Source organism: Opisthocomus hoazin, chromosome 2 (genome assembly GCF_030867145.1).
Source record: "Opisthocomus hoazin isolate bOpiHoa1 chromosome 2, bOpiHoa1.hap1, whole genome shotgun sequence".
Lineage (NCBI taxonomy): Eukaryota > Metazoa > Chordata > Aves > Opisthocomiformes > Opisthocomidae > Opisthocomus > Opisthocomus hoazin.
The window spans coordinates 3,407,695-3,431,200 of NC_134415.1; the positions used below are offsets into that span (position 1 = coordinate 3,407,695).

Genomic DNA, 23,506 nt, shown 5'->3' on the forward strand with positions numbered 1-23,506 from the left:
ATTTGGATGCCTCTCTCAAAACACTTAGATTTGTGATAGCTATGACTGCAGAGATCTTTATCACCAGCAATGACATTGATATTTTAGTTCTATATACAGCTTATACGTGTATAGTATATGCTGTGTAATTACATTGAGAGTTGCCTATCGAAATACAGCATTTCAGTCGTGAGCTTCCTCGGATCCATTCACTGTGATGAGAGCAGCAAAGTCAGGCTGTCAAGGTAGGAAATGCCAGGCAAGGAGTTGCTCAAGTAAATTGACTTCTTCCCCTTGGTGGATGTATTTTGTGAATCATTAGTTAGGCTTCCTCTGGGATTTGGTCTCGTTTTGTGGGCTGCCAGGACAGTAATCATGGAGTGAAGTAACTGCCATATTAGTTTAAAAAACCCTAAAGAAATCTCCACGGAGCAGTTCCAGGTTCTTGTCTCTGCACCGCTAGCCCACCGCTGTACCGAGTGTTCGTGTCTGCTCTTTTTGTGTGTGTTGGTCACTGCTGTTCAACGGCGAGCAACAGGGCACATCGGGCTTTCTGCCAGGCGCTCGCTGGAAGGGCTGAAGACCACAGATTGGAATCTGGCTGCCTTAATTTTTCCATCTCTAGTCTGGAAGAAAAAAGTAATTAAAATCTGAGAGCATAACTCCGGTTTACTGATAGGGTATGGTTGTTCTGAATGAAATGTGATTCTGTGAAATACGATGACTGTTTAGGTAAGGATTATGGTCATACATCCTTGTTAGGTAACTGACTTCAATTAGCAAGAGTAAGCGTATGATCAAAAAGAGAAAAAGATCATTTTTTGCCTTGGAGCACCCCTCACCTTAAACATGTGTTTAGTTGGAAATGAGAAAAGGGACATAGAAGTGGTGTTAATGGAATGCAGACACTTACCTGATTCAGAGTTTTAACATTCCTTACAAAACACCTTTGTTTTGCTGGGCTCTTTTTAATCCCAGAACCCCAGCATGGCAGGGGTTGGCAGGGACCTCTGTGGGTCACCCAGCCCAACCCCCTGCCCAAGCAGGGTCACCCACAGCAGGCTGCACAGGACCTTGTCCAGGCAGGGTTGGAATATCTCCAGAGAAGGAGACTCCACAGCCTCCCTGGGCAGCCTGGGCCAGGGCTCCGTCACCCTCAGAGGGAAGAAGTTCTTCCTCCTGTTCAGCTGGAGCTTCCTCTGCTTCAGTTTGTGCCCGTTGCCCCTTGTCCTGTCACATTATCTAGGTGGTGGAATGGAGTTCTCCATTAGTTAAAGGTTTTGGAAGCTTAAAAAACAAAAACGACAACCCAAAGGTACCCTTGGTTTTTTGGTTGAATGCGTTAAAATTTAACTTCAGATATTTTGACGTCAGCCTGCAAAGTTGTCCTGTTGATTTTATTACAGGAGATAGCTGAATAAAGGCGAAGATTGTCAAATATGCCAAGTACATGCCTCCAGTGTCTGATCTCCGCTCTGTGGCACAAACAAATTTTTTGCTGCTTTTTAGACTAATTTCTGAGGAGAATCAGGCTTGTATAATCGTGCTATGTTCCTTTCTTTGGTAAAGCTGCTGGGGAGAGTAGAAAGCTGCCTGTTGTGCTCCATGTGGTTAAAAATGGCTGTTGCATGTGGAAGATGTGAAGAAGCTGTTTCCTACCGATAGGTGCCCAACTGCAGAGAACAGCCCGATGAATGCTCTTGCTTAGGGAGGAGAGACATATGTGATGAACCTTTGACAGACACCGGGAAAATCAATTTTCTGTTCAGTTTTCTCCTCCGTGAATTCTCTGATAGGTACCGATAGGAAAGAGCGGGGCAGTCAGCTGAAGTGCAGACACAGTTCCAGGGCTCAGGAACAACTGCGGTTTCTTAACATAGCTTAGCAACAACCAGGGGAGGGTAGGGGCTGGATTTTGACCTCCTTGTCCTCCTTACCAGAAGAAAGGACACAGAAGTTGACCAAGTTCTCATCAGTTTTCGATGCCCCCTCCCTGGCAGGGTTCAAGGCCAGGTTGGATGGAGCTCTGAGCACCCTGGTCTAGTGGAAGATGTCCCTGCTCATGGCAGGGGGGTTGGAACCAGATGAGCTTTAAGGTCCCTTCCAACCCAAACCATTCTGAGATTCGATGATTAAAGGTCGTGAAGTACATTTGTTGTAACCGAGCTGATGCTTCAGGCGAAGCTTCGTTCGCTTGCTTTCATGTGTCCATGAATAATTTGTGATTTGAATGCTGTCGGGGCAGGTGGCAAGCTGATCCCATCAGTCTGCTGTACCGTGCAGAGTTCGTTAATAACGCAGACTCCACACTTCAACTCTGTGTTTCGATCCGTTGTGTTGTGGGCAAATATAGCTTGAATGAGTCTAGAGGAAAGGTAAAAAAAAAAAGGATCATTTGCGGAAAGATGTTCTTTTGGCATTTGGAACCGGAGTATTTGGAGAGATCGGTCGTTTTACAGTGGAATTAATACCGCCCGTGTTGATTTGCTGTTTCAATTTTGGTCTTCTTTCTTCAGATCTCAGGATACTCATGGACCAGAACTGATACTACCTGCCAGTATTGAATTCAGGGAAAGCTGTGAGTAAATTGTGAAGTTATAAACACTAACGTGTTGACACTTTTTTCTGTAGTGGAATATTTCAGTCAGTCTGAAAACTTACAGGTAGTTGAAGTGAACATTGAAAAGAATAATGACTGAACAAATGATAGCTAATCCAGTAATTTAACTGATTTTGCTTTCGGAGGATGAAGAGGTACTTCAGATATTGAGGGGGGTTAATGCATATCTAATTCTAATTAGATTTCTACTCTTTATCTTCAGATACTCAAATTTAACTGTGAAAAAATTGTTAACCCCACCTTCTCAAGAGTACATTGAATTCATTCTCTTTACAGTTCGCCATTCCTTGCATAATAGATTGCATCTTGGTCAAAATCTATTATATAAAATCTGATGAAGTTTAAATTTTCATTTGAAACTTAATTTTTTGTTATCTTGGTCCCCATGTTTTTAAGGTCTCAGATCTGGTAGAAAAATTTCATACCAGAGGTTTGTCCAGACTTGAAATATTGGAAACTAAATAGATTTGTGAGTAAGCAACGACAGATTTTTATTAGTATAAAATCCTTTCTAACAAGGGATCTTTATAGGGATGGAATGGACAACAGAAACCTTGCGTTTTCCTGGTAGAAAAATTTCATACCAGAGATTTGTCCAGACTTGAAATATTGGAAACTAAATAGATTTGTGAGTAAGCAACGACAGATTTTTATTAGTATAAAACCCTTTCTAACAAGGGATCTTTATAGGGATAGAATGGTCAACAGAAACCTTGCGTTTTCCTGGTCCCTTGAAAGTGTAAATTTTCAGCAAAGAGATGAGAAACAGTACAGAAATGTTTCCTGATGGTCAGATTTTCTAGCTCGATAAAGAAGTGTGTTGTTACTGTGCTGAAGTAACTGTAGTGCATAATAGACACTTAATTTAGAGTTCAGATTCCTGTGTGTTGATCCCTTCTCCTCCTCCAAAAAGAAATCCTCTACACCCCGAGTTACTAAATTATTTTATTTCATTTTCTTTCTGCCTTTGGCGTTATGACATGTTGTTTTCCTCTTTCTCTACAGCTGAAGACGCCTTCTTGTCTGCCATTATAAATTACACAAACAGCTCGACAGTGCATTTTAAGCTGTCGCCCACGTACGTGCTGTATATGACGTGTCGGTATGTATTGTCAAGCCAGTACAGACCTGACATCACTCCTGCCGAGCGCACTCACAAAGTCATTGCAATAGTCAACAAGATGGTGAACATGATGGAAGGAGTTATACAGGTGAGCTGCTCTGCAAAAACACGTCAGGGGAATTAAAGACGTGCTGCAGGTTGTCTAGTAACCATCTTTTTTGGAGTGTTTAGCCAACTGTGGTTAAGGGTCAGACTCATACCTGCACTGACTGCCTGTATGGAGGTTTGCTTTTCTGTCAGTGGATGGTGTGAGAGGTAAGCAGCTCTCTCCAGAGCCCCGCGGGAGGTTGGGGAGGGGCTGTGGCTCCGTGGATGTGTTCTCTGACGAGCTGCTACTCTTCCCTTCTCTGGAAGGTAAGGTCTTTGCAAGGCTCTCGGGCTGTGAGCTCTTGCAAAACGAGTTGGATGTGCTTATTGAAGAATATTGTGTAGATAGCAGTTGTTGGCACTGATTGATGCTTCAAGTGTACGTATTAAAAAGAAACATGACTTTTAAATTTTGATCCTGTTACAACTTCAGTAACTGCAAAAATGGTGATAAAACTGGACTTTTTGAACCAAGCTGACACAGTTGCTTTAGAAGGAGAAGTGCAAGTGCTCAAGCGTTCCGTGATTTTAGTCTGATGCTGTTGCTGTTAATGTACAAGACTTCCACAGCAGCGCAGGGGGAGTTCTGTGCTGTGCAGGAGTGCAGGGTAAGATCCACCGAGTTGGCTGTGGAACTGGACAGTGCCCTGCGTTGGGTAACTATCGAAAAAATGGAACTCTGGGGACAGAGTGCTAGTGCAGGTAGCCTTACTAACTAACTATTATAACCTCTTTGTCTGCAGGTTTTTCTCAGAGGAAAAAGTGCAATGCATTTTTGCATTTATTAAAAGACATATGTTTTAATAAACATATGCATATAAACATATGCACGGTACAAGCATGCAAACGCATCAGTCCTGCTTTAGGGAATTTACCATGCAAGTGTTACACAGCGGGTTGATTAAAGGAAAGGAGGAAAGGAAACAACAAGAGAGTGGCCTGAAGGTCGCGGGAAACCAACACTGTTCAGCTTTTGTTCAGGTTTTGGGAAGATTTAGGGGAGTTTTCGGTAGGGAGGATGCTGTAATTAGTTCTGTAAACAGTTAGAGCAGGCTCCCACCTTTCATAAGGAAGAATGGGAGAAAAGGCCAGTGCTGAAGGCACTTCACAGCAAGGAAACAAAGACCAGCCTTTCACGCACGGTCTGAAGCTGCTGAGGGGTTGGAAGGTGGTTTGAATGTGAAGAACTAGTAGATTGCTTTGCGCTTGATGCTGTGGTAAATGGATATTTGATAAAATTGGAACGATATAAAAAGTTTTAATATTCAGAAAAAAATGATGAGGCTGTGGAAGAGTGATTTTGTTCAGGCCAGAGAGGAGACTGCGGCAGTGGTGGAGAACATGACATGCAGAGAGCCGGAACATATACACAGTTTGGTTGGGAGAGCAGAAGGCAAGCAGTGAAAGGGCAGGCTGCAGATGTAATCTGGAAGTTACAGGGCTGAGTCAAAGAAAAGTGACTGAGTTTTATATAGGTAAACTAGTAACAATGACCCCAGAAAGATTTGGGGTGAAAGGAATGGGTACAGGGAAAAGCAAGGATAAAGCTCTGCGTTTTCTTTGTGTTGAGCTGAAGTGGGTAACCAGATAGCTGCTGGCAGACACGAGAGAGGCAGGCTCCAGCATGAATTTTCAGAGGAGAAAGCGAATCAAAGCTAGAAAATAGATTATCTGTGACAATATTAGTTTACAGCACTGGGAAGGGCTTTCCAAATCCAATTCAGCCTTGTGGGTGTTGCAAGGAATTGTGTTTCACAGAATCTCGCTCATGGTGTCATGAACTGCCAGCTCCCAGTGTCTGGACTGTCCCTTCCGAAAGGCCTGGCCTCTCCAGAGCTGCAGTCTGGTCTCCAGCCTGGAGTTCGGGCAAGATGTCCACAAGGAAGCGGGAGCTACGTCGGTGGCTTATGAAAGATGTTATCTAGCTGCAAAAAATGAACTGAAGAGGGTTGGAGATTGAAGCGAACTGGGGGGAGCTGCTTCTAAATGCCATGTTGGAGGAAAGGGGGGAGGTTACAGATGTGATGAAAGAGTAAAACTTGAGTGAATTGGAAGGCTAATGGGCTGCCAACAAAGAAATGCACTGATTCTGAAGGTTGACGAGGAAAACGTCATCACCTTGGACCTGTTAGTGGAGTAGCAACAGCCCTAGCTAAGCTAAGTCAAATTACTTCATCTAGGCTGTAGAATGAGTTTTCGTGCTGATGGTTGCCACAGTTTAATTACCATGTAAGAACCTGCTGTATCGCAGTAGCTTTTTTGTGTCTCTTGACTGTAAAGCACGTCTGCACTGAAAGGGATCTGCGGGTGTGAAAGACCAAGGAGACAGATGGGAGGCAGAGGGAAGGTGCTCAATCTCTTGGGCTGCACGGGGAGTAAAAGAAGTTGTTCAGATCCTGATTTTTGCCTGTCTAGATCATAAGGAGACTTGATGGCCTTCTGAAGTTACCCAGGGAGTATCTGCTAATAAATGATGTCTGTGACTTTCTGTAGTCTTTGCATTAGTGAATGTAAATTGTACAGAAGACTGCATATTGGATAGGGATAAAATTGGAGAGAGCTCTGAGAAGGCTCAGTACTTCCAATAAAAGTCTAGGACTAGAAACCTAATTCATATAAAAAAGCCAATTGTTTGTATCCTGATTTTTTTCACATCACTGGCATTTCTGATCCTCTGCAAATCTTAACAAGTGTTTGTAGAAGGAGCATCTCCTTTCATTCTCTGCCAGCTCATCTTCAGTCAGCTCAGAGTGCCTTGCTTGGAAAGGGTGAAGAAACAAGAAAGCAGTGACAACTAGTGTTTGTGAGCTCTAACTAGAATTACAAAAATAATAGCAAATAACACCTCAGATTTTGCGTCTAAGCTCACTGCATTGCGGGTCGGGAAGAGTGATCTAAATAGCAAGCCAAAAGAATAAAAAGCTCAGTTTTAAATAATCAGACAAACGTATCTGGTGGGTTTTTTGTGTTTTCTTAACTCAGTGTAGCTTTTATGTACCAGCATTTAAGAAACTTAGCGTGGTATTTCATTTGACTCTTTCGTTGTTTAAAACTGTCTTTTTTGTTCTTTAATTGAAAAGCCATGTATTAAATCTGTCCTAGGTGTTCTGTGTTTTTTATTTGGTTTTGTTTGTATTTTTTTTTCTGGGGGGGATTTTCCCTCCCCCTTTGTGTGTGTTTGTGCATTGTCTCCATCGCAGCAGAGTGGGCAAATGGCTCCCGGGCTCCGGTGCTTGGAAGGGCAGTTACCCCGTTGCCTGCAAAACGTCCTGCGGGGTTTCTGCGGTGCCCTGAGGTGGACTACCCAGCTAGTCTGGGATGTCTGCTAGTGCAGGGCATTCCTTGGGTTGGTTGTGACCTGTGGGCACTGCAGTTCTTAGCTGTTGTGCCACTAGTCCTGTTAAAATAATTCCTTTTTTAAAAGGGGCTCCGTTGCATCAGTAGCTACTGATGAACGCGTCTGTGTATAGCTGTGAACATAAGTGTTGTGCCTTCATATTTAGTGTTTGATTTCTAAAGCGATCATGATTGTTCACAAGTTTCTTTCTTCTATTCTGTTTGATTTCCTTCGTCCGTTTTTCTCCAGGAGGTAGACCAGGTTGATCAGGTAGGATATACTGCTGGGAACTGATCCTAGCTCCGTTGGCTTAGCTCAGTTTCTCATGCTGCTTCCATATCAAAATACAATACTCAAACAGCTGGACTTGAACGGTTCATAACACTCATTCAGCAACTGGAACATGCAGTACTAAAATCCTTTTTTGACTTTGCAACTTTTACGGCATTCCATAATTTCTGCTTAACGCACTTCAATGTGAATATGAAATGACCAAAGTTCTTTTTCTTCCCTTTATTTTCTTTTTTGTTGTTGTTTGTGGTTCCTATTCTTTGGATTTCATCTGAGGTTGCCTGGCCTGGCATTTGTGGTCGGGAGACGGTGAGATAGATCAGTACTTGATACTGAATCACCTGGTGTCAAAACCAGTGAGCGCAGTATCAGGGTGGCAGTGGGCAGTAGTGGACACGCGCTTGCGAGTGCACAGATTACCAGATACTGCATTCCACTGAGCTCGTGGCGCGGTCCAGCTGGGGCTTGATTGATCTGGCTATTGGCAATTTATCGGAATTTTGTCCGTTCACTGAACATGTTCAAATTGAACTTAGCAGTTGCAGCAATTGCAATATTACATACAAACGTTCTGCAAATATCTGGTATCTGAGATACGTTTGGTGGAATGGGGAAAGGTACTGGTCTATCTTGTGGAGCCTTTTGAAGCTGCCGTGCTTTACCAGCAGACGATTTCCCTGTAGTATTTCTCGCTTCTTTCTGCTTACAGAAACAGAAGAATATTGCTGGGGCGCTTGCCTTTTGGATGGCAAATGCATCTGAATTACTGAATTTCATAAAGCAGGATCGAGATCTGAGCCGAATTACCGTGGATGCGCAAGATGTTTTGGCACACTTGGTTCAGATGGCGTTCAAGTAAGGCGATCAAACTGGTGTTTCACTGAACGTGGTCTGTGTTTCTGTGGTTTTTAGAATAACTTCTGCCAAATTTTAGGTATAGCCATCCTGTCTTTCGTGTGTCATTAAATATCTGAGAGGAGGACATCTGAGAGAGGCTAGACTTACTACTTGAGACAGATATTTTGTTTTATGAATATGGGTCACTGGGCCATGCAAGAGTTTCATCTGTTAACTGTTCTTGCCATAGTTGAGGCTGCCAATGAAAATTTCAGGGAGATGTTGTTTAAATTTAGTTTTCGGTGATTGCTTTCTCTTAATTTAAGGTTTTTTATGGAGATGTGAGGAAAGCTTATTTTTGGTGTTAATATAGAAATATATAGGCTTAAAACGTTATAGGTCTCTAAAGTAATGAACCTTGCACTCTTGAAGGGCTTCTAATTATATTCATAAACTGCCCCGTTCATAATTCACATAAACAGCAAAGTGCACAGTGGTTTCTTGCACAGTTTTTTCTTAAAAATGTAGAGACACGTTTTGACTTGGGGTAAAATCACCCTATGCTAGTCGGCTCAGGCAATTACAATAGTGATCAAGAGAAAAATCAAATGAAGTGTCTGATGGGAAGGGAAGTCCTCTGAGGAAAGGATCCTTGAACAAAGATAGCGACACTGAGTGAGCACAGAGCTAAGCCACAAGAAAGGCTTCATTTTTGCACATATTTACATTATCCCCTCCCAAGCCAGTATTGAACAAGTGTTTCTCAGCAAATTTGTATCTCTGAAACTAACATTTAGAGAAGTCCCAGTGTACCGTGGGTGGCTTATACCCAGCCTTCCCCCACTTGTAGCACATCTCTTTTAAATATAATCCTACTCTGTGTAGTAGCACAGAGTAGAACCTTCCTGCTTTTTATGCTCTGACAGGATTTTGAGACCTAGCCATGGTTGAACTGTTCAGCTTTCAGAGGGGCTGTAGTGCTCTGAAGAGCAGTATGTAGCGGGTTAATGCGGTATGTGAAACCTTCTCGTTGCTTTCTGAGCTGCTGAAAGGTGCCAGAGAAGCACCAAACCGCTTTGTAGGTACACCCACGGATATTTATTTTTTCCTATTGGCGAATTATGAGCACGTAGGGTATAGCAAGTAGCTATTTTGACAAAGTCTTGCAATTTTTGTAGCACTTCTAAATTCCGAACTGCTAATGAAGCTATGCCTTTTTGCCACAGGTCGGTGTTTTGGGTTGGTGTCGTGAAACAGCTCTTTGCTAGATGGTTTGCTAGAATGTGGCTAGGAAGGAGTGGCACAGTATTTTTCCCTGTACACGATGAGCAGACTGGTGCAAAAGGGTATTTCTGAATTTTAGCTGTGTGTGAATTCTCCCCGAAGTACACTGTGGCATGGAAGATTTCAAATGGATGTATTAAGCTTTTGGAGAACAGAACTGTGGAATATATATTTAGAAGGCAAATAAAAAAGCACAACAGAAGCAAGAAAAGAAAGAAATCTGCTGTGAAAATGTCATTTGGTAACAGCTGGCATATACCAGAATTGGTTGAAATTGCCATGGCTCTTGTTTTCTAGCAATCGAGAGTATTTTGTTAAAAATGTTCCCAGTGAAACAGAAAGGGGAGCTGTAGAAAGCCATGGAAAATTTTCCTTTATGTATGTGATAACAGTTTGATTCCCTTTTAGTTCCAGTTCTTAACAGAACGTGTATAAATGACTTCTTACAAACAGTGTTAAAGAAACTGTTTGATTCTTAGAAGAGAAAGAACACTACACCAGACTTTGTGTTTCTCGGTAGTGAAAAGCTAAAGGTAAAGAGAAAGAGAAAACTCAGAACACCACGGCCATTTCAGGAGCTTGTGCATTGGCTCAGAATAGGAAAGTAATTTTTTTTTAATACTACTCTTGGTTGATTTGGAAACAGAGAAGAATGTATTTCTGTTTGGAAAAAACAGTTTTTACAGTCTTACAGAACCAAAGTTTGGCCTGACAGCATCTCCTGATGTAGCATATGACCTTTGGCTGCAAGTGTGGTAGCAATACTGCATTTAAGTGGCTGTGTTTGTTCCCTGAAAACCTATATTGAACATTTCCGGGAAAGGTGTGGGAGAACTGGTCTCTCGCCTTTTAAAAAATATTATTTGGTTCCCTGTAGTCATGTGTGTAACACTGCAATTTCAGGAATCTTGTAATTTGATAGATCTCTTTTCTTTAGAAGCATTCATAATGAACACGTTCAGGAGTTTAAAATTTCTCTTTTTTTCCCTCATCTCTTCCAGGTACCTGGTTCATTGTCTGCAGTCAGAGCTTAATAACTACATGCCAGCATTCCTTGATGATCCAGAGGAAAATAATCCTCAGAGGCCCAAAATAGGTTAGACTGCTTGATCTTTTCTTGTGTCTTCTAAACCATACAAAGAATTTGTAATACACAGAATTTTTCTTAAAAGCGATATGACATTTACAAGTTGCCTTAACCCCTGAGAATCTGTCTTCTAAACTATGCAACGAATTGGTAGTACATAGAATTTTTCTTAAATGTGATATGACATTTAATATTTTAATACTCATTTTTTTTCAGTCACAATCCTGTGTTTCAGTGTTAAAGAAATTAATTTCGTGGTCTTTTCAGTAGACATTTCAGATAAATGTCTCACCTTAAAAGAAGGCTTGGAGATAACCGTTCTACTTGCATTAACATATTCCCCCAGGAGCCACGTAAGGAGATTTGCTCTTGGTGAAGCTGACAGGAAAACCCTACTGCTTCTCACTTAATATTGCAATGAACTAATGGGCAGAAGGAAATTCGAGTACTGCTTTTAAAAACTGATGTGTAAACAGGAGAGGTGTTTTGCCGCTGGAGTACATCATGCAATGCAAATAGTTTTTGCTGGAATTTTTGAATGCAGTTTGACATTTAACTGCGAGGAGCTGTGGAATAATTGCAATGTGCAAAATGCAGATGTCCAATATGCAAAATAAAGTTTTTAACTTGTTATTAAAAATAACAGAAGAAGGAGTTTACTCCAGTGAGTACATGATTGAAGTGCCAGGTGTGACCAGTGTATACGAAATATTTCTCCAGAAGAATTTATTTTCATTTCAGGAGTTAAAAAACATATTTCAGCTGTTGGTTTAATGTTGCTCCGTCTTGAAAACCATGAAGCAGTAAACGTACTTCTGAAAATCTGTGTAACCTGAATACGTATAGGTTCTGCCTAGCATTCACCAGCCTGGGTTAGGTGTCTCTGTATTATTATTTATGGCCTAAGGCGGTTGTACGTTGCAGGCTGTGAACGTGCTGCACTGTTTGTTTTCTCTCCGTAGATGACGTGCTGCACACGTTGACCGGAGCCATGTCCCTCTTGAGACGATGCAGAGTGAACGCTGCTCTGACCATACAGCTCTTCTCCCAGCTGTTTCATTTTATCAACATGTGGCTTTTTAACAGACTAGTTACGGCCCCGGATTCGGGGTTGTGTTCACACTACTGGGGAGCTATTGTTCGTCAGCAGCTGGGCCATATTGAAGCCTGGGCAGAAAAACAGGGTTTAGAATTGGCTGCCGATTGCCACCTGAGCAGAATAGTGCAGGTGAGTGCCTGGATTTCTGCTGAACACCTCTCATGTGATTGTATATTGGAAGAGAATATTCATATATTCCATGTTCCTAGAGGGCAGCACGTGGACAAGTGTAGTTTGTGTGAATCAATCCTGGAACATGGAGGTAGCATGCAAAGACACAAAATGCTTTTTCACCATCGTTAATACTCAAGTTACAACTGAAATTAATAATTAGTGATTTTAGCCAACGTGCTGTTCAGTTTCTGTTCCTAAGACCGAACTCTAACTGTTGAATAGAGACAAGAAGAGTAGCTGAAAAATTGATGCGCCTCATTTATGGTAGGTTTAGTATTAATTAACCTTGTAGGTACAGGAGATATATTTGGTGGTTGTTTTGGGGATATTTATGTTGCTTCTGTAACAAGTCTGACTTCTTGCTTTGCCTTTTCCTATCTCTTGTCTATAGAAAACCCAGAAACAAGGCTTAAGGTTTCATTCTGGCTTGGATTTGTCTCCTGTGACTTTTTTTTTTTTCTCTCCTAGGCAACCACATTGCTCACCATGGACAAATACTCGCATGCAGATGTTCCAAATATTAACAGTACTTGCTTTAAGCTGAATTCTCTGCAGCTGCAAGCTTTGTTGCAGAATTATCACTGTGCTCCAGATGAACCACTCATCCCAACAGTAAGTCTCTTCTGTCACTTACTGTGCTGCTTAACCTACCTGAGGCATATAGACTTAAAGGAGAAACAGAGCCTGAAATAGCTATCTTGTATAGTATATATAATAAGTGTATGTAATATAAGTGTGTAGCATACAAGTCTTTGGAGGAGTGGCTGAGGGAGCTGGGACTGTTCAGTCTGGAGAAGAGGAGGCTGAGGGGGAGACCTTATCACTCTCTACAGCTCCCTGAAAGGAGGTTGTGGTGAGGTGGGGGTTGGTCTCTTCTCCCAAGTAACCAGCAATAGGAGAAGAGGCAATGGCCTCAAGCTGTGTCAGGGGAGGTTTAGGCTGGATATTGGGAAAAATGTCTTTCCTGAAAGACTGGTCAGGCATTGGACCAGGCTGCCCAGGGCAGTGGTGGAGTCCCCATCCCTGGAGGGGTTCAAAAAATGTGTGGATGTGGCACTTGTGGACAGGGTTTAGCAGGCGTGGTGGTGTTGGGGTGACGGTTGGACTTGATGATCTTAGAGGTCTGTACCAGCCTTCAGCGATTCTATGATGTTATTGTTGATTGGTTTGGAATTGTTACGAGAAGAATCAGAGCGGGCAATCTGCTCTGCACGCAAGGAGAAGTGTCCGTGGTGTCAGCCTGCTTCTGGCCACCAGCTCTGGTGGGTGCACTTCACTGCAGCTCGAGCAGGATATTGCCCAAAGTCTCTCTCCCTCCGAGCTGGAATGCGAGGTATCACCGCGTGCTGGGCGCCGTACGCCGTTTGTGCGTGAGATGCAGTCAGGCAGCAGAGGAGAGCTGCGCAGAGCACTCCCAAAGGCTGGCTCCGAGTATGTCCGTGAGGAACGAAGATCGAAGCTTTGACTGTCGCCATCAAATGGAAGAAGCAGGAATGCTAAGCTTTTTACATGTGGGACGTAAAAGTCCGTAAATCTTGAATCCCTTCATCTAAGCAGCGGGCAGATTGTCCTTTCATAGGCAGATTGATACACGGAACGTGTATGTAGAGCTACATATGTACGTGGTGTTTTCAGAACTGTTTCTTATTTTAGCATTTAATACATAGCTGACTATTCTGAGTTTCATCCATGGGAAACGCTGTTTTGGCAAAAATCAAAAAGACATTTTGTGTTCCTCACAGAATTGTAATCATATGTGGATGAAAACCCTTAAGGTAAACGCTCATTCCAGGATAGTTGACTTATATCAAAAATCCTAAAAGGTGAAGATAATCTGATATTTATAGAACTGAGTGCGTTGCCTACAAAGTCTATTTTTAATAACATTGGATACATCTATATATTAAATCAAAGGTACTAATACAACGGTTCTGAAAGGGACTTGTAGCTTGGGTATATTTTTCTATATTGGCTACCAAACCAAGAAGTCTTTTGCTGAAGACCAGAGTTCATATTTCCTGTTTCCACATAGGCAGCATTCCACAGTTCATCATTATCGTTCTTTAGGGACCCCCAAAGAAAGACAGTGCTAGATTTGAGAGGTCGTCTCTGTGTCGGAGGAAGGGCTGCGGTACGGCTCGTTTCTCCTGTTGCGGTGAGGTGGTGTTTGGGACTTTGTTGCTCCTTGCAATGAAGAAGGCTTCTACGCTCAAACTGGGACTTACTGCTGCCAAACCTGAAAAATGGCAAGGCCTGGACTTGGTTCAAAGGAATATAAATGTATTTACTTCTTCATACTTTAGTTTGAAATAATTCTTGCACCTTTTATGGTAAGAAGGCCCTTCTCACAGAGCACTTCTGAAGACAGGCTGGATTTATCTGCCTTCTCCCTGGAAACTTGCTGAAATGGAACACTCGGACGAGAACGCTTACGGGGTGTTGGCTCAACTGTTTTGTGTGCCAGTAATAAAACCGTCGCATCAGGCTGATGGATTCTGAGTTGCACGTGAGCGTAACTGGGGTGAGATGAAGACCAAACTGTTAAGCTGGTCTGGAGAGGCAAGTGGAAGCTGTAGAAAGAAACTGGAAATCACATCTGCATCTTTGGTAATGCAAATGCTTGGAGCAAAGGAATCTGTATGTGATACTTGTAGCAGCTTCAGATGGATTAACTGCAGTAATTCTGTCTTACTGCCAGCAAAATCATACATCTCTGGGGTGAGTTCTCTTCCAGAAAAGCGCTGATTAACGAGAGGTAAAGATGCTTTCAAGTATCGGTGCTGCCTGCTCGTTGGAACGTAGCGATGGGTCAAATCCGAGGCGATTCCGTGGTTCCTGTGGCAGAGCGTGCAACTGGGAAGAGGCCGAGTGCTCGGGGAATTACTGCTTACATCTTTTGAAAAAGTTGCCTGTAACTTTTGTTTCTACATCACTTCACAACTGAATACTTTGATGCTAAAACTCAGGCCAGCCTAAGGCGTAGAAGGTGACAGAAAAGCGGAGGAACTGCTGGAGGGGAGAGAGAGGAGCCTTTGAACTGTGCACTCTTCGGAGTAATTTGGGATAAAGAGAAGAGCGTAGAAACACCGAGTGCTGCTTGGACCTTGACTTTTTGCGGGGTTGCTAAGAATTTGATTTTTGTGAACTTCTGAGTTCATTTCCTTCAGCTAGTACAATCCAGTAAGGGAGATCCAATAGAAATGGCACGGATCTCCCTGAAATGTCGAAGCCAGACTGCCGTGGGCTGCGTGCAGCCGGGGTGGCTGTGTTGGGAACGGTGCGCTGGTTTCGTAGAGATTTTTGTGACGTGGAGCAGGACAGTTGTGCACCAGATGTCAAACTTACACGTTCCCTGCCGCACCTCGAGTGAGCCTGCTCTTGTCTTGGGTGCTTCTACGGTGTTATTTAAAAATTTGTTATCTACTCTTAAGGATCCTTCACATTATGCAGAGCTCCCAGGAAATATAGAGTTAAATTAGTTCTGTGTAGCTTCCAAACCTAGGGAACTGTGTATGCCATTGGTCCTCTGTGTGCAGGTGTGTCCTGATGGAGCTGAAAATCCTGTTTTACACAAGTTGTTTGGTTTTTTTCTGTGTATCCAGTCTTACACAAGTATAGATACACTCAACAGTGTGAAAATTTTAAAGCTGCCTGTGAGTCCACCTCTGCACATGCATGTTCTCTGCTCTATATTTTAAAATCCAGCTCTCATATCAAGTAAAAACACGCACGACAAGTCTTGAAAATACCGACGTGAAAATAAATGCTGCTGTTATGTTATCTAACTGCATAATCTGTGAGATGTAATCAAAGCAATGCAGCATACTGACAGTCCATAGTGGAGCAGAAGTTTTATATCTGATAATTTATTTTCTAAATTCCTTTTGCTTGCAGTCTGAGTATTTTCTTAATGTTAGTTTTTTCCCTTGATGAAAATTATGCCCTTATAGCAACAATGTTTTTCTGCCTTCTGTCCAGGAATTGATAGAGAATGTAGTCACTGTTGCAGAAAATACGGCTGATGAACTTGCTCGCAGCGATGGCCGAGAAGTCCAGCTGGAAGAGGATCCCGACTTACAGCTACCTTTTCTTTTACCAGAAGATGGCTATTCCTGCGATGTTGTCAGAAATGTGCCAAGTGGTTTACAAGAGTTTTTAGATCCACTCTGTCAGAGAGGTTGGTTCCTCTGCTGTATTACCGTGATCTCCTTTTTTTGGTGTAGTGAACGCAGAATGCAAAATACATTTTAGTTAAATGTAAACCACTTTCTTTTTCGTTATGTATGTTTCAGTCTTTTTATACTGTGTTCTTTGTTTGCTTTTGCAACCCCTAAAAAGCATGCAGGGATTTTTAATCCTTACCCTTTCTCCCTGTCCCTTTCATTCACTTTCGAGGTCCGAAATAAGCAGTGCTGAGTTAACTAGTGCCTACTGAAACTTCATTTTGCCCTTGCTCCAGAGGCTTTTTGGCTTTTGGTGCTAGAACAGCAAAAATTTACATAAATGTGAATTTTGTAATGCTTCTGCAATTTCACAGTCAACTTATTTTTCAAACTAATGTGAATTAAATAGTTAAGTCACTCTTTTTACTCATCAGCTGCTTCCATATAACATTAAAAACCCACAAGCTTAAAATAGTTCTTTTAATGTTGATCAGCGTTGGAAGGTTTGGTTTGGGCACCGGTAGTGCAGCAGAATTTCAGAGGACGAGTAGAGAGCTCTTGTGGTGGGGTGAAAGGGACCTAAACTTCAGGTAAAGCAGGGGCTCTGCCGGAGCGTTTACAGCAAATCAACAAGTTGTTATCCTTATTTGGGGCTACGCAATTTTATTAGAAGCTTTATTTGTTACATAATTTCTATGATTTTCTGCTTAAAGTTGAAAAACTTCCACAGGAGTATCATGGTAGGTAGGGCAGCAAAGGAGGCTGTCGACGAAGCAGACTTACTGTGTCCTACAGTGAAGTTTTGCAATTGTTGGTTCCAGCGCAGCTGATAGAAAAGCCATATTCTTGCATTAAAAAAAAAAAAATAGTAGGACACTGACTGCTTCGAAAGTACAGTGAGTTCAGAGGAATGTAGTCTTGAGACGAAAAAAGACTAGTAGAATAAATTCTTTAATTAGTAAGTATAATTCATTTGCCATATAAATGTCTGTACAGTTATTGCAAGTAAGGCCTTTTTAGTGCATGCATTCGAAATTTTACTTTTCAGGTATCCCTGAAATTATGCTGAGGGATTGGTTTGCAGTAAATTAGTGTAAACTGAATTACTGAAAGATGGTCTTTGCAAGGAGCAGAATCTCATCTGTTTTGGATGGAGTAATTTGTAATTTGACTGTGATGTGAATTCTCGCTGTCCCTGATTCAGGAGACAGTGCTGGATACCTCTTGGCTGCTGTGGCTGTTGTGGCTGTTGTCTAAAAATTCTAGGAATTGCTCAATTAACCAAAAACCAAACAAACCCCCACTTTATTTTCATAGTTGCATACAGAAAAGGTGATGAATCCAGGCAGGGCTTCACCTCTGCCAAACCCGTGCTGAGCCTGGTTAGCCAGACCCTCTGCAAAGCCAGAAGACTTCTGTGGTGCTGTGTTTTTCGGGGTTCTGGTGGTTTGTATTCAGAAAGATTTTATTTTGCAGCCCAAGAGTTTGCTATGAGCTGGTAGTGTTTTTAAATACACACGTTTCTCAGAAGCAGCAGCTAGAGAACTGTAGGGTTTTGTAGATACTGTAAAATTGCAGTGAAGCACGTATAGGCATCTCAGATGCAAGATTCAACATACTGATGAATTCAAAAAGGTAAATACGGCTATTTGGTATGTCCTTGTGGCAGGCTACTTGATTTTATTCAATCTGTTGCGAAAATAACCACAACTATGTTAATGTTACTTTCTCTTTTAGGTTTTTGCAGACTAACACCTCACCCACGGTCACCAGGCACGTGGACAATATACTTTGAAGGTGCAGACTACGAAAGTCACCTGTCCCATGAGAACGCTGAGCTAGTAAGTATTGATTCAGTGAATGATTGTCGGAATTGATACCTTGGAAAGCTGTTGTATGTGGTGAGTTTTAATCTTTATTAGGGAGAACAGGCTGCATCATTAAATATGTAGTTCATCAGCAATTTGGTGAATTTAAGGAACTCCGCAGATTTTTCTAAGAATGTTTTTCTAGGCTGTGGCATGATAAAATTCTCACATGAGCAGACTTTGTCGTATTCCCCCACCCTTGGGGTAAACAGTGAAGAAATTCCTTTTAAACACAGGCAAAAATATATGTGGACATGCCTCCGTGAATAACTTGTAATGGAAATGGAGCTGCAGACTGCTTTGATGTATAAGCAGTCAGCTACGTGCTGTTTAGTATTAAGCTATAACATTACACTTTTTATTCTGCTAGATTTTCAGGAAAAATTCTTTAGTTCGTTTCCATTATACTTATTAAAGAAGGGTTTCCCTTCAGCGTGAGGTGGCTTTTTTCTCTCGTAGGTTTTTTTGTTTCATTTTGTGTTGTTTTTTTGTGGTGGGTTTTTTGTTTGGGTGGTGTTTTTTGTTTTGGGTTTTGTTTTTTTTTTGAATAGGTGAGAACCACCAATATCAAAGTTCCAGACAGCTTTGTTTTGGGAAGACGGTGTCTTTATGTGAAGTAATTTTTAAAGCAACTGAACAAAAGTAGCTTCATGTTTATAATTAGTATTTCAAAGAAATGGGGAAGGCCAACATGAAGCTAGAATTGTGTTCCTAAGGCCTTCTGTAAAAAGTACTTGCCCCTCATTATTCAGAGGGACTTCAAAGCTTCATTTACTCCGTTCCGAGCCCAGCATTTGTTAGATGGCTTTCTGCAGACTTGCTGCAGTGGCCTGGAGAACGTGCTTACTTTACAGAGGAGAGCATCTCCTAAACGTGTGACTGAGAGCGCAGAGCCCAGCCGTGAGCTGATGAGCCGGGCTTTGCAGGCTTGGCACCTCGGTGAACAGGCGTTGGACTGAGGAGAGTACAGCAGACACATACTTGGGACATCATGCTCTTCCTCCTCGCTTTATTGCTGTGAAAAAATGCATTTTTCCACCTGAAAGGAGGGTGTAGTGAGGCGGGGGTTGGTCTTCTCTCCCAGGTAACCAGCGATAGGACAAGAGGCAATGGCCTCAAGTTGCGTCAGGGGAGGTTTAGGTTCGATATTAGGAAAAATTTCTGTACTGAAAGAGCGGTCAGGCATTGGACCAGGCTGCCCAGGGCAGTGGTGGAGTCCCCATCCCTGGAGGGCTTCAGAAAATGTGTGGATGTGGCACTTCAGGACATGGTTTAGCAGGCATGGGGGTGTTGGGGTGACGGTTGAACTTGAAGATCTTAGAGGTCTTCCAACCTATGATTCTATGATTTTTTTTTAGAGCCAGTGGTAACAAAACTAGTCTGAAGTTATACTAGGTGATTGCTATTCTTCAAACTAAGAAAAAGCTAAAGCAGAGTTGTGGCCACTCTTCCTTAAAAAGGCTTGCTAAAGAAATGCAGGGTGAGTGGATGCTGCTGTTTCATTCATCCGTGGGAAGGAATACCCTGTATGACTGTTGGGATAACCTCAGCTAATCGGGCTCCTCTCTGGTGCCTGAGTGGTAGCTGAATGCGCTCAGCTGGAGAGCTCTCAGAGTCTTCAGTTTTGGTGTCTGAGCAGTGCTCTGAATGCCAGCTCACAAGTCACCTCTTGGTGCAGTGTGTCTTCTACCTGATCTAACTGCTAGGGAAATGGTCCAGGTTATAGCTGTGAGGTCTTTTTTTTTTTTTTTTTTTTTTTTTGCTTTCCCCCTGCCCAAGCCAAAACTCTTCTCCCGTTTCTGTTGCTGTTGGTAGTCTGGGGAGTTGCCCAGGCTAGGCAATCCTCAAATTTTCACTGAAGAATTTCTTTATTCTTAGACCAAGAGAGAAATTCGTTCTAGACTAATGGCAAAGTCATGTTCCCAGTGGCTTACCTTTTCCAGGGTGCATGGTTTTTGTTGAGTTAGTTTAATAATGTTTCTATTCAAATTAATGGAAAAAATCCTAAATAAAGTATGAACAGATTCTGTTCTTCTGCCATCCTTGGCACAGAGCTGCTACAATACCCCTAGCTTGAAAATGACTTGTTTTTCTGATACTTGAACTTAATCAAAAAGTATTAATATTCTTTGAAGTAATTTCCTTTGCTTATATTTTTACTTTGTCATGGGTCTTGTGGAACTTGCGGTTAGGTTTTCGTACAAGAACGAGCTAGGGTGCTTTAGCTTACCTCCTTCAGCTGATGAAGACTGTGATGGCAGCTTTTTGTGTAGAGGGAACTGGCAATGTTGTGAAGATGTAAAAAAAATAAAATTACTGAACATGCTTAGAGGTCAGGCTGTATTGGAGTTAGAGTTTTCAGAAGTGAAAATTTTTGGAACTTTCGTTCAAGGTTTTAACGCTGCCTTGGAAATTAATGGGCCTCTTAATATCTTTGCAGCGTTATTGTCTTTGAGATGCAGCACTAAAAACGGAGCTCCAGGTAAATCACCCTCACAGGCGATCTCATAGGGGCCTACTGGGTCTGAACTTCAGTTCTCATTAAAACAGTTGGGTAGACCTGTTGGATTTCCGTTTGTGAATCGTTGATAATCCCTTCACAGAATTCAAGAAGGATTAAAAACCGGTTGACTTCGAAGCTTCAGCAGTGTTCGTAGCACAGGTGTAGTACTTGATAACGTGAATCCATATTTGTCAAATGTTAGAGATTCTCTCTTTAAAGTGGAGTACCAGACATGCTATGTAGAGTGCAAGGTTTTCTGCTGCACTGACAACGTAGCTTTGATTGTAGATGAACTATTGTGCGCAGTCATTTTCCTAGCCTGGCCGTGAATATGAACTCTCGTCTCTCCTCTTCTTTCCCCTTCCCCGTTTGATAGGCTCAGCCTTTGAGGAAAGAACCTGAAATTATCACGGTAACACTGAAAAAACAAAACGGAATGGGCCTGAGCATTGTTGCTGCCAAGGTATGGAAGTCAGTTTGTGTAAGTGTTACTGAAAAAACCTTTTTGTTTGTTTGTTTTATTTTTAATCAGCCTACTGTGGAAAATGTTAATGGAAAAATATCTTTCCTTTAAGTTTGTTCTGTACATCATCTTGATCATACTTTTATTCTGGCTGTAAAATACACAGATGTGAACAAAGCAAGAGGAAACATAATATGGATGTAGTTATTATGACATTTAGGTTTAAACCTCTACTACCGATTTGTTCATTTTTTCAGAGCCAAAAATTGGCAGTTTAATTAAATGGAGTTACTAAGCAAGCTTATTTAGCACTTCTGATGAAAAGTAGCAAAAGTACCTAGGAAAGAAAAGCAGTAAATAGAAAGAACAAAATCTGTGGGTGTTTATTTTTAATTCGATGAAGAAAAGTATTCCAATATATACATAGAAGTTTGCGTACTTTCTGCTATGAAGACACCACCCTATCTTTTGCACAGTGTACAGATGCATCTATGACTTCAGTTTTCCTTCTTGATAGTAGGGAGCTACAGCATGTTGAGTAGCTTGATGGAGGAGGGTGCGCCGCTTGCCCTGACTTGCCAAGACTCCGGGTGCGTGCTGCTCTTAGCAGCACCAGGTAGTAATGTATAGAATGCACGTACAGCTCCAGCCACCAGATGGAGGACTCCACTAGTTGGTTGGTTGTGCTTTATTAATTGGGTCACGTAGCAGCCGTGATCTTTGGGTTTTAAGCTTGTTATGAACTATGCAATGTTGATATCCAAAAGTCCTTGCTGTAGCTGTGTGATGTGCGGTAGGTAGAACCAGACTTTCCTAATGTCTCTTCACATGCAGCACATGGACCTGGAGAATGCCGTGGTCCTCCTTGGCGCTGAGCGCATGGGCTGACAACATCGTTGTTTTACTGCTTTTAAGTCAGCTCACATAGTTAATTGCTTCTAAACAGCACTATTTTTTTTTCCTACAACTTTGCTCATTACCATTGCAAGATCAAGCTATGAAATCTTGCATGGTTTCAGCTTTTAAAGATTGATTTCTGACAGCTGTAAAGGAATACCGGGTGCCAGGGCTATGTTGCTAACCATCAGCAGTTACTGAGGAAGTTATTCAGGATCTGAAAAATGTAACTCAATATTCTGATCTTATTTGGTGGAGTAGGTTATTAATTTGGGAGGCACAGACTAGATCTTGAGATACATCAGGATAAATACGTATCAGACTTCTAACTGCTATCTGCATTTCTGTGGAATGCTTCGAAATGTGCAGTGGAAAGTTTTTTTTTCGCTTTAAACTGTGAAATTCGATTTCTCATGTAGAGAGAAGCAGGATGTAGCAGGGCGAAAAAGTTTCCCTTTTCACTGGAGCTGGCTGGCTTCTATAGATTGTTTTAACAGCTGGCACTCTTCACTTCCACTAGCAGTATGTAAGAGTGCTACTGGGCAGTGTGTAAACTTGATTGGAAAGTTTTTCACAAGTTATTTACCCGGCGATCAGTGATGGAAGCAGCAGGCTTCACCTCGGCACAGCTGCAGAAACACTCCCTGGCCCTGGCAGAGATTGCCTTTCATCTTGCTGCCGGGCCAGATGTGCTGCTGGAATACTGATTTTGAAAAGGTTTTGTCTTAAATCTCCATCTGAAATGAGCAAGAGGCACATTTTTATTTTTGTTTCAGTGTACGTAGAATAGAAACTTTGCTTAATTTGAAGTCAGCAGAACGTTCATTGGGTAGAAGTAAGCATCTTGCATGCAGTATTGAAACAAGTTGCTGTAATAGTTAAACAGGAGTATTTTCAAGGGGTTATTTCAAGGGGTTCCAAGTTGCTTAGTGTAAGTAATTAATAGCAAGTTATTCCCATAATAGGCTTCATAAAAACAACAGAGTAAGGAAGAATACACAGGCATTAATTTTCTCAGTCTGGCCAGGGCAGAACAGATTAGAGTTGAGTGACTGTGACGGAGAAGCTGGCAATAGTGGGTGGATTTTTTTCTTTCTATTGCGATCTTGTTGCCTTTACTAATAATTTTTCCGACATGTCTCAAGTCATGTATCTTTTACCAGTGTAAAAATTCAAATTCTGGTGTTTTCCTTCGGCTCAGGAAAACGGAGGAGGAAGTCCAGTTGACTATTTGTTAGAATTTTCTACACATTAACTGGATAGCACACCTGAATCGCGAGGGAGAGGCGAGTGTGAGAACAGATTTCGGTTTTTCCGACTTTTTTAATAATAAAAGGTCGGCTATCACACCCTCGTATGAAAGCACCTGGTAGTTGAAGAACAAAAAGCTCCTACTCAGGTTCAGAAATGCACGCTTGCTGCTGCCCGGCGCAGGATCCCAGTCTGATTGCTGACCCAGTTATGTTAATTGGACTATGAAGTTCTAGAGCGCTTCCAAAGTGCTGTAAGAAAAGAAAACTCTGGTCAGCAGGTAGCTCTGCTCCGACCAGTGAAGGACAACCCTGGGACTAACTGGCTTGGGTTGGGCAAGCAGCTGGGTGTTCTCCTGTGGCGTGACAGAAGAGTCGCTCTCAGCAGCGTGCCGTGAGAACGCCTTTGCACATCGGCACTGACCTTGGGAGGTCTCGATGGGC

General features: G+C 42.1%; 1 protein-coding gene across 23 annotated transcripts in view; it reads left to right on the plus strand.

Annotated features, from left to right (window-relative positions):
* The window catches only part of AFDN (afadin, adherens junction formation factor), a 140,641-nt gene that overhangs the window by 70,788 nt on the left and 46,347 nt on the right, over positions 1-23,506 (plus strand). For 15 of the 23 annotated variants that reach the window (XM_075411876.1, XM_075411910.1, XM_075411924.1 and 12 more), the window contains 10 exons: positions 2,496-2,557; positions 3,605-3,810; positions 7,396-7,416; positions 8,147-8,292; positions 10,560-10,654; positions 11,608-11,873; positions 12,387-12,530; positions 15,897-16,095; positions 17,819-17,922; positions 20,829-20,915. In XM_075411876.1, coding sequence (XP_075267991.1) covers positions 2,496-2,557; positions 3,605-3,810; positions 7,396-7,416; positions 8,147-8,292; positions 10,560-10,654; positions 11,608-11,873; positions 12,387-12,530; positions 15,897-16,095; positions 17,819-17,922; positions 20,829-20,915 — 1,330 coding nt within the window. The remainder of the gene's footprint in view (positions 1-2,495; positions 2,558-3,604; positions 3,811-7,395; positions 7,417-8,146; positions 8,293-10,559; positions 10,655-11,607; positions 11,874-12,386; positions 12,531-15,896; positions 16,096-17,818; positions 17,923-20,828; positions 20,916-23,506) is intronic. The other 8 variants (XM_075411882.1, XM_075411926.1, XM_075411920.1 and 5 more) reach the window with 1 other exon arrangement.